Below are 18179 nucleotides of genomic sequence, written 5' to 3'. Positions count from 1 at the left end.
TAGGACTTTTTTCACTAGAACATGATTAAGGAATGACCTTATAGAGGTTTATAAAATCATAAGGGGTATCAATAGGATTAATGGTAAGTATTTTTTCCCTTGGGTGGGGGATTTCAAGACTAAGGGACACATTTCTAAGGTGAGAGGAGAAAGACTTTAAAAAGGCAGGAGGGGCAATTGTTTTACATCTAGAATTGTTTGTGTGTGGACTGAATTGCTGGAGGAAGTGGATGTGGGCACAGTGACAACATTTAGAAGACATTTGGATAAGTACAAGGATAGGAAAGGTTTGGAGGGATATAGACCAAACGCAGGCAGGTGGGGCTAGTTTAGTTTGGGATTATGGTCAGCATGGTCTGGTTGGACTGAAGGGTCTGTTTCCGTGCTGTACGACTCTACGACAAACACTTTATATTACAGTAAAATAAAGAACTGCGGATGCTGGAAATCTGAAACAAAACCAGAAATTGTAGACCTGGGAGTATTTGTGGAGGGAAAGCTGAGTTAACATTTCAAGTCCAGTAACCCTTCTTCAAAACTCTAACATTAAGATAGATCAATCACCAGGGCCTGACGGGATCTATCCCAGGATACTGAAGGAGCCAAGGGAGGAGATTCCTGGCTCTGTCACTGACAGAGACCTTTGTATCCTCTTTAGCCACAGATGAGGTCCCAGAGGGCTGGAGAAAAGCCAATGTTGTTCCTTTGCTCGAGGAGGGAAAGGGATAATCCAGGAAATGATAGTTTGGTGACCCTCGTGTAATTGATAGGGAAGTTATTGGAGAAGATTCTCAGGAATAGGTTTTACTTGCATTTGGAAAAAAATAGACTTGTTAAGGATAGTTAGCATGGCTTCGTACAAGGAGGCCTCGTATCACAAATTTGTTTTGAGTTTTTTGAGGAAGTGGCAAAGATGATTGATGAGGGTAAAACAGTGGATGGTGTCTGTATGAACTTTCCTAAGAGTTCCTCTTGCAAGGTCCCTCATGGTAGGCTGGTCCAGAAGATGAGGTGAAAGTGAGGGCTGCAGATGCTGGAGATCTGAGTCTAGATTAGAGTGGTGCTGGAAAAGCACAGCAGGTCAGGCAGCATCCAAGGAGCAGGAAAATCAACGTTTTAGGCTGAAGCCCTTCATCAGGAATGAGGCAGGGAGCCTCCAGGGTGGAGACATAAATCCTCCCATTTATATCTCCACCTCAGAGGCTCCCTGCCTCAATCCTGATGAAGGGTGTTTGCCCGAAATGTCAGTTTTTCTGGTCCAGAAGATTTTAACATGGGTTCTACAGTACATTGGTAAGTTGGATACAAAATTGGCTTCATCATAGAAGACAGTCGATAGTTGTGGAGGAGTGATTTGATTTATTTTTGATTTGACGTATTGTCCCATGCTGTTAAGTAAAGCAGAAAGCTTTGTCTTGTGAGCAATACAGGCAGATCATAGCAAGCAAGGGACATACAGATCATTGGGTGCTCAGACAGAGTGAGGCTACACAGGTTACACGGGACAGGAAGTGCACAAAGCAAGATCAACATTAGAAAGATCAACATTATTTGAAGTTAGAGAGCCCAATCATCAGTCTAATAATTGTAAGGAAAAAGCTGTTCTTGAACCTTTTAATGTGTGTGCTCAAGCTTCTGTATCTTCTGCCTGATGGAAGAGGTTGGAGGAGAGCATGACCGGAGTGGGAGGGGTCTATGATGATGTTGGCAGCCTTTCCGCGGCAACAGGAAGTGGAAATGGAGTGCGTGAGTGGGTGGTTGTCTTCTGTGATGGTCAGGGCTGCATACAGAACTTCAGGTAGTTTCTTACAGTCCTGAGCAGGGCAGTTGCCGTATCAGGTCGTTATGCACCCGGATAGAATGCTCCTGCAAACGTTGGTGAGGGTCCTTTTGGACATGCTGAAGTGGCATAGTTGTGCCTTCCTGACGGTCTCACCTACGTGGGATGTCTAAGACAGGATGTCAGTTGTCGTTACTCTGAGAAACACAATGCTCCCCACCCTCTCAACCTCCGCTCCTTTGATGTAAATGTGGCACATTCTGTTCCTTTCTTCCTGAAGTCAGTGATCACTTCTTTGTTTTGCTGACATTAAGAGAGGGATTGTTATCACTGCATCATGTCACCAAGCCCTCTATCCCCTTTCTGTGTTCTGACTCATCGTTGTTTGATATCCATCTTACCACGGTGATGTCATCAGTGTTTTTCTGACTGGAAGTTTGTGACGGTGGTGTTCTGCAAAGATCAATGACAGCACCTCTGTTGTTTGGAATATGTACGTAAATAACTTGAATGAAAGCGTAGGTGGTCTGATTAGCAAGTTTGCAGACGACACAAAAGTTGGTGGAAGTGATGGGCAAGATTGCCAAAGAATATAGCAGAATATAGATCCAAAATTGGAGAAGTGACAGAATTTAATCTGGACAAGTGTGAGGTGATGTATTTTGGGAGATCAAATGCAATAGGATAATGTACAGTAAATGGCAGGACCCTTAGGAGCATTGACATACAGAGGGATCTTGGGCTCCAAGTGCAAAGCTCCCTAAAGGTGGCAGCACAAGTGGATAAGGTGGTAAAGAGGGTGTATGACATGCTTACCTTCGTCAGATAGGCATTGAGTATAAAAGTTAGCAAAGTTATGCTGCAATTGTGTTAAACCTTTGTGAGGTCACATTTGGACGACTATGTAAAGTTCGGATCACCACACAATAGGAAGGGAGGTAGAGGTTTTGGAGAGGGTACAGAAGAGATTTACCAGGATGTTGCCTGGATTGCGTGATGCTAGAGTGTTGGAGGCTGACAGCTGACCTGATGGAGATATATACAATTATGAGAGGGATGGATAAGGTGGATAGTCGGAGTCTTTTTCCCAGAGTGGAAATATCAAATATTAGGGGGGGATTAAGGAGAGGGCGACAGTTGAAGTAGAGATGTGAGAGGCACGGCTTTTTACCCAGAGGGTGATAGATGCTGGGAGCATGCTGCCTGTGGAAATGGTAGAAACCAATACAATAGCAAAGTTAAATACTCATTTAGCTACACACATGAGACAGGGAAAAGACAAAGACTGACCATGTGTAGGCTGGTGGGCCTGTTCCTGTGCTGTACAGTCTGTGCTCTCTGACCTATCTAGGTAAAAACAAGGACTGCAGATGCTGGAAACCAGAGTCTAGATTAGAGTGGTGCTGGAAAAGCACAGCAGATCAGGCAGAGTCCGAGGAGCAGGAGAATCGACGTTTCGTGCAAAAGCTCTTCATCAGGAATAGAGGCAGGGTGCCTGCAGAGTGGAGAGATAAATGAGGGGGGGGGGGGGGGTGGGGAGAAAGTAGCATAGAGTAAGACCATTCCCTCCATGACTACCTGGTCGGGTCCACGCCCCCCAACAACCCACCCTCCAGTCCTGGCACCTTCCCCTGCCTCCACAGGAATTACATAACTTGCGCCCACACCTCTTCCCTCACCTCCATCAAGGCCCTAAAGGAGCCTTCCACATCCATCAGAGTTTCACCTGCACATCCACCAATATTATTTATTGTATCCGTTGCTCCCGATGCGGTCACCTCTACATTGGGGAGACTGGACACCTCTTGGCAGAGCGCTTTAGGGATCATCTCCAAGACACCCGCACCAATCAACCCCACCTCCCCATGGCCCGACATTTCAACACCCCCTCCCACTCTGCCGAGGACATGGAGGTCCTGGGCCTCCTTCACCACCGCTCCCTCATGAGGAAGAACGCCTCATCTTCCGCCTCGGAACACTTCAACCCCAGGGCATCAATGTGGATTTCACCAGTTTCCTCATTTCCCCTTCCCCCACCTCACCCCAGTTCCAAACTTCCAGCTCAGCACTGTCCTCATGACCTGTCCTACCTGCCTATCTTCCTTTCCACCTATCCACTCCACCCTCCTCCCTGACCTATCACTTCCATCCCCACCCCCATTCACTTATTGTACTCTATCTTACTTTCTCCCCATCCCCACCCCCCTCTCACTTATCTCTCCATACTGCAGGCATCCTGACTCTATTCCTGATGAAGGGCTTTTGCCCCAAACGTTGATTTTCCTGCTCCTCGGATGCTGCCTGACCTGCTGTGCTTTTCCAGCACCACTATGATCTAGTCTCTGGTCTATCTGTTAAGTCTGTACGGGATGGTAAGGCTACAGAGCACCATGCTCTGAGCTATACAGGTTCCAACCTGTACATTCCTGGTGTGTTTTGCTGAGGTCACAGCTTAGCTCAGATGTTTTGCAGTGAAGCCGATCTCTACAGTCTCCAGGCATTCCCCTCTCTGACGTCTTTCAGCAGTTTAGGGCTTAGCGATGTCTTCTTTCATTCTCCTTCTTTGACATCACTTCATTTCCCCATTCTATTCCCAAACGCAAATTCAAACAATGTTCATTCTCACCAAATACAGATTATGGTGACAAACAGGGCTGGGTTAGAGTTGGATTCCACATTTCGTTCACATGCAGTACTTAACAGAAATTCAAAATACTGTGGTTCCTGGAGATCTAAAATAAAACATGCTGCCTCTGAAGGGAGGAACACAGTTAATGTTTCCCCTCAAGGACATTTCTCACGAATATTATTTTTGTCTAGTTTAGCTTATCTAATATTGTAGAGTTTTACACTCAGGCAACAACAGAACAACCAATCAGTGCTAGCTCTTTAAAAGTAATCTGTTTGTCCCACTGTTTCCGCACTGGCCCTGCAGTGTTTTCCTTTTTAATTATTGCTTGGTTGTGCAGGATGTAAGTATTGCTAAAAAAAGATGCAAAGTCAAAGTTTTTCAACTTGCACACGTCAGGGCGAGGCTGCAAGGCCAGAAGCCTGGAAACCAGGGCAATAATCTCGAAAGCATTAGAAGAATTTTGCTGAAAATGGAGTCCTTTTTCTTTTCGCTTCTTACATCCTACTCCTGATGAGTACAAGGTAAAAAAAAAATTGACTTTGCGTCTCCAACTAACAAGGTTTTCCTTTTTAAGTAAACGCCCCATTCCTTTTGAAAAGTTATGATTATATCTGTCACTGCCCTTTCAGCAGCACAGCAACTCACCGTCATAAACAAAACCAGACAGCTCCCCTCTGCATTCGTTTGCCAGTTAACGTCTATCTGTACTTCCCCCAGCCTCTTGCCAGTGGCTACAGTTTCTCTATACTTATAAGAATCCCTCATTCATTTTCATAATTTTGATTACGTCTCTCACATACTGTTCCAGTAATCCCTCTGTTGAATTTCAATATTTCTCTGTATCCACATCTCCACCTCTGTCTGCCTGTTACTGTCCTCCCATGGTCAGTGAAAACTGCACTGGCCTCTCCTGTACAGACTCTGATGTATCACAAAATCCTACGATAATTCCTTGTAGAATTGCAAATGGAATCCCCCCATGAACTCTGCCATGCCATTCCCATTACCCTTTCCTTCCACATATTTCCTGGAATGTCGTCATTATTCATAACATTAAATTCCACATAAAATATCTCCACACAGCGACTGGATTACAGCCCTCTCTGAACCCTTTCCACTTGCCTTAAATCCCATGCTCTGAGCTCCATCCTGAGCCCAATGCTACCCTCCATTCATTTCCCTACTTCACTTATTTCAATCTCTCACTTTTCTCTCTTCTGCCCCTCCTCCAAACATGATCATTTCCTCCTCTTTCACAGATTATTCTTTTCCCTGTGTACTGTGCTATTTGTTTTCCTCTCTCTTTATGCGTATAGCAACAGGAGGAGACCATTCTGCCCATCGAGTCTGCTTTGTCAGAAACAAAAAGTGCTGGAGATGACAGTGGGTCAGGCCGCATCCATGGAGAGAGAGCAAGCTAATGTCTCGAGTCTATATGACTCTTCATCAGAGCTGCTGTGAAGTGTGGAGGGGACAGGATTCTATGCAATGGTGGGAGGGTTATGCGGGTGGAGTGCTGGGGGTGACAGGCTATAGATAGTTCAGGTTAAGTGATTGGAATGTGAGAATGGCAGAACAATGGTGCAAGACTGGGAAGAACAGATGGTCCAACTGGGGTAGGACGTGGTGACAGAGAATGTAGCAAGCAAAGCTAAATCACAGGGAAGGAATGGGAGTGGGTTCATAATTTGAAGGTATTGAACTCAATATTAAGCCCAGAAAGTTGAAAACCGCCTAGACTGAAGATGAGCTGTTGTTCCTCCAGTTCACACTGTGATTCATTGGAATGCTGTAACATGCCAAGGACAGACAAGTGGGCATGCGAGCAGGCCCCTGTGTTAAAATGACCGGCTATGGGAAGTTTGGGGGTGGTGCTTGCACATGGACCAGAGGGATCCTGCAAAGCGGTGACCCAGTCTGCGTTTGGTTTCTCCAATGTAGAGTGGGCCAGATTGGGTGCAGCGAATACAATACACAAGAGCCCACTGTGTCACTCAGTACAACCATGGCTGACAGAGATTCCACTGCCTTTGACCCATATTATTACCCTGTCCCTTTACGTCATGGTATTTAACAAACAGTCAATCTAACATTTGTTAGTCTGATCCTGGAGTATGCAATTTGTGTCTGAGATCCATATGATGAAAGATGTAACAAGGTTGCAGTGAGTCTAAGATGGGTTGCACCATTTTGTATGGATCAGTCTGGGAAATATACCAGTGTCAACACCTCAATCAAATACTTGGAACAGGAATCACTCCAGCTGGGAAGGGGGATAATTCACTGTCCCGAAAAAAAACGAATGGACTGGTGAGAGTTGACAGAAACTTTGACTGCCTTCCACCACTGGCAACATATATGTCAGAAATCCACCCAGACTACAGATTTAATTCAATCTCTCAACAATGTTTCTTTCCAAGAATAATCCCACAATGGAACTGGCTGCCAAAGGAAATTAGTCACAGATCGACATTGAAATAAAACCAAAAGGTCATCAACTTGATCCTGATTTATCTCCATAACTCTTCAATTCATTACTGATTAAAACTCTGTCTGCCTCAGTTTTGAATATATTTAATGACCTAGCCTTGACACCCTTCAAATTTTAATAACTCCAGAGATTCACTGCCCTCCAAGGGAAGAAATTCCTCCTCATCTTTTTTTTAAACATGCGACTCCTTATTCTGAGATTATGTTCTCTGCTCCTGGACTCCCTCCTGAAGGGAAGTAACCTTCCTGTGTCAACCCTGTCAAGTATGTTTTAATAAGGTCACCTCTCATTTTTCTAAATGTGAAAGTGTGATGCCAGTGTTAGAATGACGCCAGTGTTCCATGATGCCAGTGTTACTGTGGTGATAACCAGTGACACCAGTGTGTTGCAGTTATGCCAGTATATTACAGTGATATTTGAGGTAAACGTGATGCCTGTGATAGGGTGATACCAAGTTTTCAACAAGACCTGGGTGTCCTCATACACTAGTGGCTGAAAGTCAGTGTGCAGTGATGTCACTGTATTGCACTGATGACACTGTATTGCAGTGATGTCACTGTATTGCACTGATGACACTGTATTGCACTGATGACACTGTATTGCACTGATGTCATTGTATTGCACTGATGACACTGTATTGCAGTGATGTCACTGTATTGCACTGATGACACTGTATTGCACTGATGTCACTGTATTGCAGTGATGTCACTGTATTGCACTGATGTCATTGTATTGCAGTGATGACACGGTATTGCACTGATGTCACTGTATTGCAGTGATGCCACTGCATTGCACTGATGTCATTGTATTGCAGTGATGACACGGTATTGCAGTGATATCACTGTATTGAAGTGATGACACTGTATTGCACTGATGTCACTGTATTGCACTGATGACACTGTATTGCAGTGATGACACTGTATTGCAGTGATGACAGTGTACTGCAGTGGTGACACTGTATTGCAGTGATGTCACTGTATTGCACTGATGTCACTGTATTGCAGTGATGTCACTGTATCGCAGTGATGACAGTGTATTGCAGTGGTGACACTGTATTGCAGTGATGTCACTGTATTGCACTGATGACACTGTATTGCACTTATGTCACTGTATTGCAGTGATGTCACTGTATTGCACTGATGACGCTGTATTGCAGTGATGTCACTGTATTGTAGTGATGACACTGTATTGCAGTGATATCACTGTATTGAAGTGATGTCATTGTATTGCACTGATGTCACTGTATTGCAGTGATGTCACTGTATTGCACTGATGTCATTGTATTGCACTAATGTCACTGTATTGCAGTAATGTAACTGTATTGCACTGATGTCACTGTATTGCAGTGATGTCACTGTATTGCACCAATGTCATTGTATTGCACGAATGTCACTGTATTGCAGTGATGTCACTGTATTGCACTGATGTCACTGTTTTGTAGTGATGACAGCATAATGCAGTAATGCCACAGTTTCAGTGATGCAATTGTTTTACAGTGATGTGTGTTAAAACAACTAAGTCTGGGTAGCAGGCAGTAAAGAAGTGTTATGGGCAAGGCCTACCAAATATTTCAAGAAGGTAGCCTAGGCCCGAATGTTTTCTTATTTTAACAGCAGATGTGAAGTGGATATTCCAGGTGTGATGCAGCTGGTCTAGCCACTCAGCTTTGGGCAAAATATTATTTATTTACACACTACAGTTGAAACACAAACAAAGCGGAATTTATAGTAATTTAACTATTGGAAAACTTAACCGACACAATGCAGCAACTAATTACCTGTTCCAATATAGTAACTTAGGATCTTAGAATGTAGAACTTTAAATCCCTACAGTGTGGAAACAGGCCCTTCAGCCCAGCATGTCCACACCAACTCCCAAAGAGTAATCCACCCAGACCCATTCCCATATTTCTCTACATTTTCCTTGACCAATGTACCTAACACTACGGGCAATTTAGCGTGGCCAATTCACCCTAACCCGCACATCTTTGGATTGTGGAAAGAAACCGGAGCACCCGGAGGAAACCCGTACAGACACGGGGAGAATGTGCAAACTCCACATAGTCAGTTGCCCGAGCGGGAATCGAACCCGGGTCTTTGGAGCTGTGAGAGAGCAATGCTAACCATTGAGCCATAATAAACACACCCCTTGCCAAAAAAAAAGTAAATTCAAACATATGTTGACACAGGAGGGAGTAGCTTCCAGAGAGAGATTTCAGAAGAAAATCAACGGAGTTCTTCACTGAAGCTTACAATTCCCCTGGACTCATACATCATGTGACTGCTACAGCTAAACCAAACTAAATAAAAGCTGAACTGGGAGAACACAACACTCCCCTTCCATTGTTAAAGTAGGCACTCCAGTATATCTGCCTTTACGACCTGTTTTCAAAAAAAAGAACCTTTTTAAAGTGACAGCCTCCTCTCAGAAGGCAAACAGAATTCAAGTTCAGGAACAATGATGCAATTACAAAGGGCTTGGTGAAGTCTTACCTGGAGTATTGTGTGCAGTTTTTGGTCTCCTTATCTGAGGAAAGATGTTCTTGTTGTAGAGGAAGTGCAATGATGAATTTATGAGAGAGGTTGAATCAGTGAGGATTGTATTCACTGGAGTTCCGAAGAATAAGGGGAGATTCTCATAGAAAGCTATAAAATTCTAATATATTAGATATAGGAAGGCTGCTCCTGATGGTGAGGGAGTCCAGTTTAAGGATAAGGAGTAGGACTGAGATAAGGCGAAATCTCTTCCACCTTGTGGAATTCACTGACACAGGAAGTGTTTGAGACCAGAATGATGAAAATAAAAAGAAGGTAAATATGGCTCTTGGTGCTAAAGAGATCAAGGGATATGGTGGCAGGCAGGGTGAGAGTATTGGGCTCAATGATCTGTCATGATAATATTGAATGGCAGAGCTGGATGGAGGGGTCAAATGGCCTAGTCCTGTTTCCATCTTCCATGTTTCAGTGATGCTATCACAATAATGATGACAATACTACTGTGATGCCAGTGATTTGCAGTGAGGCCAGTGTGGTACAGTGATTCCAGTATTACAGTGGTGCCAGTGTAATAGTGATAACAGTGTTCAGCAATGATGAGAGTGTAGTGCAGTGATGCCACTGTTTCACTAATGCCAGTGTGTTGCAGTGATGTGTGTTACAGCAATTAGGGACAGGCAATAAATGATGGCGCAGCCAGCATCACTCATGTCTCATGGGTGAACTTTAAAAAGTGGTGCTAGTCTATTACAGTGATGCCAGTGTCTCAGTGATGTCAATGGATTACAGTGATTCCAGTGTGTTACAGTAATTCCAGTGTGTTACAATGATGTCAATGAATTCCTGTGATGCCAGTGCATTACAGCAGTTCCGATGTGTTACAGTGATGTCAGAGTGTTACAGTGATATTGGTGTGTTACAGTGATATCAGGGAGTTACAGTGGTGTCAGTGTGTTTCGATGATGTCAATGTGTTACAGTGATATCAGTGTGTTACAGTGATGTCGGTATATTACAGTGATATCAGTGTGTCACAGTGATGTCAATGTGTTACAGTGATGTCAATGTGTTACAGTGATGCCAGTATATTACAGTGATATCAGTGTGTTACAGTGATGTCAGTGTGTTACAGTGATGTCAGTTTATTACAGTGATGTCAGTGTGTCACAGTGATGACAGTGTGTTACAGTGATGCCTGTATATTACAGAGATATCAGTGTGTTACAGTGATGTCAGTGTGTTACAATGATGTCAGTATATTACAGTGATATCAGTGTGTTGCAATGATGTCAGTGTGTTACAGTGATGTCAGTGTGTTACAGTGATATCAGTGTGTTACAGTGATGTCAGTATATTACAGTGATGTCAGTGTGTTACAGTGATGCCAGTGTGTTATTACAGCGATGTCAGTGTGTCACAGTGATGTCAGTGTGTTACAGTGATGTCAGTGTGTTATTACAGCGATGTCAGTGTGTTACAGTGATGTCAGTGTGTTACAGTAATGTCAATATATTACAGCGATGTCAGTGTGTCACAGTGATATCAGTGTGTTACAGTGATGTCAGTATATTACAGTGATGTCAGTGTGTCACAGTGATGTCAATGTGTTACAGTGATGCCAGTGTGTTATTACAGCGATGTCAGTGTGTCATAGTGATGTCAGTGTGTTACAGTGATGTCAGTGTGTTACAGTGATGTCGGTATATTACAGTGATGTCAGTGTGTTACAGTGATGTCAGTATATTACAGTGATATCAGTGTGTCACAGTGATATCAGTGTGTGACTGTGATGTCTGTATATTACAGTGATGTCAGTGTGTCACAGTGATGTCGGTGTGTTACAGTGATGTCAGTATATTACACTGATGTCAGTGTCTCACAGTGATATCAGTGTGTTACAGTGATGCCAGTATATTACAGTGATATCAGTGTGTCACAGTGATATCAGTGTGTTACAGTGATGTCAGTATATTACAGTGATATCAGTGTGTTACAGTGATATCAGTGTGTGACTGTGATGTCTGTATATTACAGTGATGTCAGTGTCTCACAGTGATGTCAGTGTGTTACAGTGATGTCAGTATATTACAGTGATCTCAGTGTGTTACAGTGATGTCAGTATGTTACAGTGATGTCAATGTTACAGTGATATCAGTGTGTTACAGTGATGCCAGGGTGTTACAGTGATGTCAATGTGTTACAGTGATGCAAGTATTTTACTTGATATCAGTGTGTTACTGTGATGTCAATGTTACAGTGATATCAGGGTGTTACAGTGATATCATTGTGTTACAGTGATGCCAGCATATTACAGTGATATCAGTGTGTTACAGTAAACCATCACTCAGCTGTAGAGAATTCCTGAATAAAGTGTCTTTTGCCATTAGCTGAGAGAGTGGTCATCTGATCTGTGCTTTTAAATCAACCAAAAAAGAGAAAATCTAAAAATATTCTATTTCAGCAAATTTATTAAATATAATTTCAACAACACCAGTGTGTACACAAGAGCACAAAGAACAATACAGAGTGATACAGCGTGCTCTGGCCTGTGGAGAAACACAGATCTCACTTTCAATTGAAATAAAATAAAGAACGGTGGATGCTGGTGCTGTGAAACAAACAAGAAACAGAAATTGCTGGAGAAAGTCAGCAGGTCTGGCAGTAGCTGTGTGGAGAAAAAGCAGAGTTAATGTTTCAAGTCTAGTGACTCTTCACCAGGACAAGGTCTCTGTTCACAGATGCTGCCAGACCTGCTGAGCTTTGCCAGTAATTTCTGTTTTTGTTTCTTAATTTCTTTATGTCCTGCCCAGGCACAGCTGGCATATAATGAGCTGAAGTGCCCAGTGATTCACTGTGAACACTCACTGTTCTCCAGTCAGAGATCCCTGACCACAACAGGAGCAATGTGTTTCTGAGACACACTGGGAACTGAGATTACTCACTCCACTCATGTGTCCAAGTAGCTTTTGACAGAAACCTCAGTGACAGAACCCCTCGGTGAAAGGTTTTAATGTGGCTCATAAGTTCCCAGTCTTCCCCGCGAGAATGACATGAATTGACGTCACAATTCACAGCATGAACAGCCCTCCTCTGGCTGTAACAGCTCTATTCCAATAATCGTTGAGGTTGGTGCTTTACAGTGGTGGTATTTGTAATACAGTTTTATTGGGGAAACAGCCATATTTGCTGAACAAAAGAATTACATTTGATGTTAACCTGGGATTCCAGACTCAGTGTACCAGTGTCATTGAATCACAGAAAAAGGCCTTTGGCCTAAACACACTGGTCAAAAACAGCCTTGTAACTATTCTCATCCCATTTTCCAGGACTTGGGTCATGGCCTTGTATGCCTTGGTATCTCAAATGTACATCTAAATACTTCTTAAATAATATGAGGGTCTCTGCCCGTACCACCTTTACAGGCAATGAATTCCAGGTTCCCACCACCCTCTGGGTGAAAAAAAACCCCTCTTCCTCAAATCCCCTCTAAACTTCCAACCCCTGTGCCCCTGATCATTGATCCCTCAATCAAGGGGAAAGGATCTTTCTTATCCACGACCTTCATAATGTTACACATCTCAATCATGTTCCCATCTCTGCCCGAGGGAAACCAGCCCAATCTCTCTTCACTGGGACAGTTTGGAATGGGGCACCTTCTGACCAGAGACAGATTGACCAACAGTTTGTTTTTTCACAGTCACCACCACATACGCAGTCTTCCTCTGAAGGGATTCCATTTGAGATCCATCCATTTCCCACTTGATTGATGTCAACGCTTGTGTCTGTAGTGGAATAGCATGAGAACTGCTGACCGGCTTGGTCACTTGTTTCTGCTGGTGATTGATCAGTTCAGGTACCCTGGTCAGGGGACAGAGGAGCTTCTGGAAGAATATCCACCTGTTCAGAGCTCCCCGCGTCTATGTAACCAACGTGGACTTTTCTTGCCAGTGTCTGGTGATTGATCAGCTCAGGTACCCTGGTCAGGGGACAGAGAAGCTTCTGGAAGAATATCTACCTGCTCAGAGCTCCCGCGTCTCTGAAACCAACGTGGACTTTTCTCGCCATTGTCCCTTGCTGAGACGAGCTGGATTTTCTCTCATTCTAGACAGTTTCAAAAGAAAAATGAAGACCTCTCTTAGCAGTTGTTAAGAGTTTCCATTTCAGATTTACAGTGTTTGAATCTAAGAGACTGCACAGCAGTCATTAGTTCAGTCCGAAAAACCTATCTTTATCAGGAAACAATTCTGTCCCAATTGTTTTTAAATTGGATGTTGCAATTATCTCTCCTGATCTTTTTTTTTGAAGGTGGAGGTCTTACACCTCCCCATGTTTAGATTAGATTACTTACAGTGTGGAAACAGGCCCTTCAGCCCACACTGACCCACCGAAGCACAACCCACCCAGACCCATTCCCCTACATTTACCCCTTCACCTAACACTACGGGCAATTTAGCATGGCCAATTCACCAACTTGCACATTTTTGGACTGTGGGAGGAAACTGGAGCACCCGGAGGAAACCCACGCAGACACAGGGAGAATGTGCAAACTCCACACAGTCGCCTGAGGCGGGAATTGAACCTGGGTCTCTGGCGCTGTGAGGCAGCAGTGCTAACCACTGTGCCACCCTGCTTTTTTTTTCTGTGGAAGGAGAAATACATATGACTAATGACCAAACAGGAACAACATCGTTCAGTCTTGCATCAATGCTATTCATCCCATTCTGACTTAACCCAATAACACTTAATCTTTTATTGATCTTGTACAAGTATGGGCTCAACCTCAACTTGTTCATGCATTTATGAAACACCTTTCACATAGTGGAATGTATCCAAACTGCATCAAAGGAGCCTCATGAAATGTAGTAGGACCAATTAACTCAAAAAGCGGCCAACACTTCTTGTGAATGCTGTTTACACTGTTCACAGGATTATTGAGTACAAGAGACGCCCTTCAGCCCATCAAGTACGCAGCACTGTGGCTCAGTGGTTAGCACTGTTGACTGTCAGTGTGAAGTCTGCACATTATCCCCACGTCTGTGTGGTGCTCTGGTTTCCACCCACAGTCCAAACGATGTGCAGGTCAGGTGAATTGGCCATGCTAAGTTGCCCACAGTGTTCGGTGCATTAGTCAGGGGTAAATATAGGGCAGGGGAATGGGTCTGGGTGGATTGTTCTTTGGGGGGGATCGGTGTGGATTTGTTGGGCTGAAGGGCCTATTTCCATACTGCAGGTAATCTAATCAAGTACACATTGATAAAACTGTTATAAATCTACACTAATCCAACTTTCACGCACTTAGCTATAACCTTGAATGTCAAGTGCATAGTCAAGAACCTTTTAAAGGTTGTGAAGTTTCCTGCCTCAACCACCCTTCCAGGCGTTCCAGACTCCCAACAGCTGAACATCTATTGTTGGAAAAGTATTCGAATTAGCCTTGTTCCTATTGATCCGACTGAAGGAACAGATTCAAGGGGCTGAATGGCCTAATTGTGTTACTATTTCTAATGGTCTTATGATTATGCCAAAGGACAAACGCTTGGCAGATGGATTAGAAGATAGGAAAGTGTTTGTGCACTTTGTCAGGAGGCACAGAGGAGCTGAATATGATTTAAATACAGAACGTTTACAGAAGACTGCGGCACAGAGGGATTTGGGAATCCTTGTACATAACTCATAAAAGCTTGTACACAATGTCAATAGGTAAGAAAGGCAAATTAAATATTGGCCTTGCTGAAAAGAAAGGAGTATAACATTGGAAGCCTTGGAAAACTATATAAGGCATAAGTTGGACTATGCCTAGAATATTGTGAACGCAGATTTTTAAAAAAACTAGATTCCTTACAGTGTGGAAACAGGCCCTTCGGCCCAACAAGTCCACACTGACCCTCTGAAGAGTAACCCACCCAGACCCATTTCCTCTTGACTAATGCACCTAACACTATGGGCAATTTAGCGTGGCCAATTCACCTGACCTGCACATCTTTGGACTGTGGGAGGAAACCCACGCAGACACAGGGAGAATGGGCAAACTGCGCACAGACAGTTGCCTGAGGCAGGAATTGAACTTGGGTCCTTGGCACTGTGAGGCAGCAGAGCTAAACACTGAGCCACTGTGCCGTCCCTGTGTAGGGAAATATATACTGTCATTGGAGGCAATCCTGATAAGATTCACTGGATTAATCCTGGCTATGGAAGGATTTGTATGGAAGATATGATAATGTGTTGAGTTGGTTGGACCTGTACTCGTTAGAGTTTATAAGAATGAAAAGTGACTTGAGTGAAACATACAAAGTCATTACAGAACTTGACAGAGTAGATGTGGAACGGATGTTTCCCCTGTGGGACCAGAGGGTACCATCTCAGGTTAAGGGATTGTCCAGTTAAGTCAAAGATGAGAAGGAATTTCTTCTCTCAGTAGGTACTGAATAGATGGAACTACTGTAGTGCAGAAGGCTGAAGATGCTGTTTCATCAATATATTCAAGGCTAAAGCAGACAGATTTTTAATCCAGAAGGGAATTAAGAGTTACGGAGATAAGGGAGGAAAGTGGAGTTGAAATATCAGATCAGCTGTGATCTCATCGAATGGCGGTACAGGCTCAGTGGGCTGAATGGCCACCTTCTGTTTGTGCATTTTATAGTCTTCAACTGAGGCACAATCTAACTTGCCAGAGGAAAATATAGGATCCCTTGGCATTATTTAAAGAAGGACAGTGAAGTTATGCCTGGTTCCCTGGCCAATATCCACATCATAAAAACATCCATCCCGTCATTGTCACATTGTCATATTTGTGGTGTGCGAATTCCCTGCTCTATTTTCTACATTACAAGCGACTACACTTCAAGCTATTGACTGTAAAGTGCTTTGGGACATGTGATGGTTGTAAAAGGCACTATAAAAATGCAAAACTCACCTGCCTTGTTCCAAACACTCCAGTAGGGTGACCTGGTGTTCCTATTGCCAACTCCCTGCCCACAGCTGGTGACAGAGGGTCTGGCTCAGAGCACCCACACCAGGTCACTGTTCTGGGTAGCCGGGCAAAGGTGACAATCAGTTATAGATCATGGAATCCCTGCAGTGTGGAAGCCAGCCATTTGGCCCATCAAGTCCACACCAACCCTCTGAACAGCATCCCATCCAGACCCACTCTCCAACCCTATCCCTGTAACCATGCATTTCCTAAGGCTAATCCACCTTACACACCTCTGGACAATTTAGCATTGTCAATCCACCTAACCAGCACACCTTTGGTTGTGGGACAAAACCCGTGGAGAGTGTGCACAGGCTGTCACCCAATGCTGGAATCGAACCCGGGTCCCCGGTGCTGTGAGGCAGCAGTGCTAACCACTGAGCCATCATATCTCCTCAGTTGGAGCTGAGAGTGGAATAAGAACAAAATAGTCAAATCTCTTTCTAAACTGCACCATACAGATTGGCCACAGATGACTGGGCAGATAGGATTGTTGAGATACACTCACCATTCCTGACTAATATAAGCACTGATCCTGTTGTGATGTGGTTTTCTTCCAGTGTCTCATTTTCTCCCAGTTGATTGCCTCTGTACGTGAAATCCATCTTCCAGGATGTGACTCCTTGCCTCACCAAGTGTAGCCGGAGACTTTTGATGGTGTCATTTGGCCTGACCCGGATAGTGACCATCCGCTGACCATCAGGAAGTTGGACACAGACATCACATCGCATCCAGTGAGCCATCAGCTTCTGCATGGTGTTCATTGTCGGTCAGTGTGGCACGGATATCCTTGCAACCACTGAACAGACACACTGACTGCTGAGAGCTGACTGTGTTGAGAAACCAGGCAATCTCCCCACCCTTTCGGTTTACACCCAACAACTGGTTCTCCGACATTCCTTCACTCACTTACCGGCATGTGCCTGAACTCAGCAATACGTTTACTGGCAGCGCAGAAACCTGCTGGGTCAGTGTATCTGCCCCAACACTGCACAACGCTAGCTCTGGAGTTTCCCAACAACACATAAAGTCAGTGTTGTCACTCCCATGTCTGCTACACCTGGATCTATTTTTTTTTGGTCCTTTCTGTGTTTCTAGGTCTTTTCATTCCAAATCTAGGTTTATTTTTCATGGTACCCTGTTACATAGACCAAATCCATGCATCTAAACATTAGATTTGATCATTTTCCTGCATTACCTTATGATATTGTCATTGACTACGTTTGTTCCCATCCCATGGTGATGATGGTGAAGTTGCAATAGAATTGTTTTGTCATTGGATTCTGCACCCAGGGCCCAGTGCATGCCCTTGGTGGTCATCGCTAATTTGGTTTAGAAATTAAGTTCACTCGCTGAGTTATATAACATTCGTGTAGTTTTTACACCAGAAGTAAAAGCTCGGTCTATGTTTTAATTGTTTGTGTGACATTGTGCTGAAAAACAACTTGATAATATGATGAATGAATCATTCATTATAACCATGAAAATATCATAAATATCGAGGGATAGCTGAGTTTAAGGTTGGGTGTTTTTTAGGTTTTTTTGAAGACACTTTGTGGGTTTTTCCCAAAAGAATCTTTTCACATGCTGAGGTCCAAAAACTCTCTACATTTGAACAAATTACCCTGCATGGACATATCCCGAACTCTCTAGATAGAGCTCTATAGAGTGTCGACAATATAAACTGAAATGGTCAGAGCATAAAAATCAAAGATACCGCAGGAGCTGGAAATCTGAAATCAAAGCAGAAAATACGACTCAGCAGGTCAAAGCATCAACTATATTGGAGGACTGTGCTTTCAATTTTTGTGC

At 43.7% G+C, this 18179-nt stretch overlaps 1 protein-coding gene across 1 annotated transcript; it reads right to left on the bottom strand.

The window, feature by feature from the left end:
• Positions 1–11847: 11847 nt before the first annotated feature.
• LOC132828954 (ubiquitin domain-containing protein TINCR-like) lies at positions 11848–17322 on the bottom strand. Its single transcript, XM_060846176.1, has 2 exons — positions 16876–17322; positions 11848–13498 (listed from the first exon to the last, which is right to left on the bottom strand). The coding sequence occupies exons 1-2, from the start codon at positions 17129–17131 to the stop codon at positions 13494–13496; spliced, it is 261 nt and encodes an 86-aa protein (XP_060702159.1). The 5' UTR covers positions 17132–17322; the 3' UTR covers positions 11848–13493.
• Positions 17323–18179: the final 857 nt, after the last annotated feature.

This window comes from Hemiscyllium ocellatum, chromosome 28 (assembly GCF_020745735.1).
Source record: "Hemiscyllium ocellatum isolate sHemOce1 chromosome 28, sHemOce1.pat.X.cur, whole genome shotgun sequence".
NCBI classification, from domain to species: Eukaryota; Metazoa; Chordata; class Chondrichthyes; order Orectolobiformes; family Hemiscylliidae; genus Hemiscyllium; species Hemiscyllium ocellatum.
Note: the sequence above shows the minus strand (reverse complement) of the source record. Positions and strands in the feature narration are given on the sequence as shown.

What these genes read in the sequence shown, in the direction of transcription:
- LOC132828954 (XM_060846176.1), bottom strand. Translation starts at nt 17,131, where the DNA reads ATGAACACCATGCAGAAGCTGATGGCTCACTGGATGCGATGTGATGTC.